At 46.3% G+C, this 2,936-nt stretch overlaps 1 protein-coding gene across 1 annotated transcript; it reads left to right on the top strand.

The window, feature by feature from the left end:
* The first annotated feature begins 588 nt into the window (after positions 1-588).
* On the top strand, positions 589-1,056 carry LOC128899497 (vesicular, overexpressed in cancer, prosurvival protein 1-like). The gene is given in 2 exon segments (XM_054178853.1): positions 589-781; positions 783-1,056. Coding segments are annotated over 2 exon segments (426 nt in total). The 5' UTR covers positions 589-629.
* Positions 1,057-2,936: the final 1,880 nt, after the last annotated feature.

The raw sequence follows: 2,936 nt of genomic DNA, 5'->3' as shown, positions 1-2,936 counted from the left end.
CCTACTAAAACTTAGAAAAGCGATGGTAATTTTTTTCTGCTGCACTATGATTTTCTGCTATGTATTTTTGCTAGATTATAATGAAAGTAAGCATAGGTGTGAGAAAAGCTGAACAACTATTCACTCGAAACGGGTTAGCTTTAAATTTCTTACGTGCTGGGAGTGTGTGTGGCCATAAATGTAAGCTATTGTAGTTATGTAAATAGGTTTTTTGGACGATGTTTCCTGTGGGTTCAAAAATGTTAACTTCTTGATTACCCCGCCCGAGCCCCGCGCTCCCCTGTGCCTCGCCTCGCCTCGCCTCGCCGCGGCGCTGCCCGGCCGGCTCCGGCCGTTGCTGAGGGGATCGGAGGGGCTCGGCGGCTCAGCCCGCCCTCGCCCCGCTCCTGCGCGTCCCCGCCTCTGTTCCCTTTATTTACTCCGCCTCGCCCCTTTGCCCCTGGAGCTGGTTTTTCGCCGCCCCTGCCTCTGGGCTGCCTGTTCAGCTCGCCCTGCTCGCTGCCCCTCCGCGCCTGTGGCCGTGTCCCCTCTCGCTACCGGCGGGGATGGCGCCGGTGACAGCCTGAGCTGGCAGGGGCCAGCCCCCCGCCGCCGCGGGAAGAGGAGGAGGAGGAGGAGGAGGAGGAGAGATGAACCGTTCCCAGCCCGGGATCGCGCTGCTGCTGTCGCTGCTGTGGGAGTGCACGGAGGCCAAAAAGCATTGCTGGTACTTTGAAGGATTCCATCCTACATGTTATATATGTCGCTCCTGTGAGGATTGCTGTGGCTCAAGATGCTGTGTAAGCTCTCTCTATCCAGCGGCTCTGGTATTTCTGGTTCCTTTTGATGATGGGAGTTCTGTTTTGCTGCGGAGCCGGTTTCTTCATCCGACGGCGGATGTACCCTCCTCCACTAGTAGAAGAACCTACTTTTAACGTGTCTTACACCAGACAACGAGTCAACACTGCGTCAGGGTCACAACAGCCTGGAGTGCCGTATTACACAGATCCAGGGGGCCCTGTGAGGAATCCCATGGCGATGGCTTTCCACGTCCAGACCAATAGAAAGAAAAGTTAGGATGTGTAAGTTGCTTTTTGGCAGAGACTGGAGGTATCTGTGGGGGGAAGTCTCCGCGGCCCAGCGCATTGTCTCGCTCTCCTTTCTTTCCCTGCTGCTTGCTCACTTCTTTTTTTCATAAACAGCTCTCAGAAGAAACTTGGAAATTTTCTTCTGCAGTCCGTAATCTCAAAGAACTAATTCTTGAGCTTATAAAGTCAGTTAACAGATGAAGACCCACAAAGATTCTAACAGTGGGGAAAAGACAAGCAAGGTAGGTTTATTCATTACTTCACCCAATGGAAGAAGGATGAACCACAAACTATTACAAGACAGCTAACACTGAACAAATCCACGGGAATTTTCTTCTCCTTCCAGCCCTATCATCTACAGATGCAATGGAAGACTCTGCTCCAGGAGCTGCAGGGTCAAGAAATAGAAACAAGTTCAGAAAGTCATTATACAAAATCATGGAGAATAGATCTCCTGAATGCTATCATAAATAACAGCCCAGTGCAGCCAAGAAGACCCAAAACTCACTGTTGCTGGGAAAAGCGTGACCTATTTCCCTTCTCATTCACTAACTGCTACCAGTAGGGATGGGCTACAGCTGAAATTGTTTTCATTGAACTGGTATGTTAATTCTTAGGAACTTTTCAGAGGTACTAACCACCTGCTGGTTTCAATTGTTTCTGTGGGGAAAAAAATGTTTTGGAAAAAGCACATTTTTAAAACCATAGGAATTCTCAGGTATTGTTTCATTTCTAAAGTGATCATGATTTAGTGTATCAGTACTGACAGAATGAAAGCTCTCACCACATGTTGCTCTGTCTGCTTTCTTGGGGTTTAAAACAAATCATTAATAGTTTCCAGCATGTATAATTGAGAATGAAAATTTGTAGACAGGCAGTCAAAACAATCAGGCATGCTGAGAATTTTGAAACCTTGAGAGGGCTGGCTTAACAACCAACAAACACTATGAAAAAAACCCCGAGATAATTACTGAAATCAAAGCTTGATGATCCAGAAAACTATTTACCGACCACATTAAAGAAGAATAAACATTCTTATTTAGTTGATAATGCAACAGTAAAATTGCACAAATCTGAAGTGGGTGTGGGTCATCAAAATGAATCAGTTGCTTGGGTTACCAGACATAACATTCAATCTTCCATTTGTTACATCTACTAGGAGAAAACAAACACTTGTGTAAGAACAGCAGAACACCTTTTCCAGAAAACTACCTTCCCCTTTCTCCTTAGGAAGATGTTCCTGCATTGCCCTACTTATATCCCAGCTGTAGTGGGTTTACCTTGGCTGACAGCCACTAGATCAGGTTGCTCAAGGCCTCATCCAACCTGGCCTGGAACACTCCCCCGGGAGGGGGCATCCACAGCCTCCCTGGGCAACTTGTTCCAGCATCTCAGTTCTCACTGTAAAGACTTTCTTCCTGATATCTAATCTAAATCAACCCTTCTCAAGCTTCAAGCCATTCCCTCTCATCCTATCACTATCCTATGTATTTGTTTAACATAAAGACCATTCCCCTCCCCGCCCTGCTTCATTTGTAGTTATTTTTTATAGTTAGGCTGAAATAAATCAACTGCAGTTGGTCACACTGGGGACAGTTCAAGGACACTGACATCTCTTGACAGCTGAAGGATTCAGAAGGAGAAGTTGTGCAGAGTGCTTGCCCACATGCTGAGTATGTCAGATCCTAGATGTCAGTATCAGTTACGTTGCTGCTCTTTGTGCAACACTTGGCAAGCTATTTTGGTGCTATGTTTTATGCTAGTTTTAACTCCTGACTCTTTAAATTGTAGATGTTTGGGCATATTCTATGCATAGATCTGCCACTCTGGATATTAAACAGCATTTCCATTCCCAGTTTTAAGGGCTTG

Source organism: Dryobates pubescens, chromosome Z, assembly GCF_014839835.1.
Source record: "Dryobates pubescens isolate bDryPub1 chromosome Z, bDryPub1.pri, whole genome shotgun sequence".
Taxonomy (NCBI): Eukaryota; Metazoa; Chordata; class Aves; order Piciformes; family Picidae; genus Dryobates; species Dryobates pubescens.
This window is presented reverse-complemented; position numbering and strand designations above follow the sequence as displayed.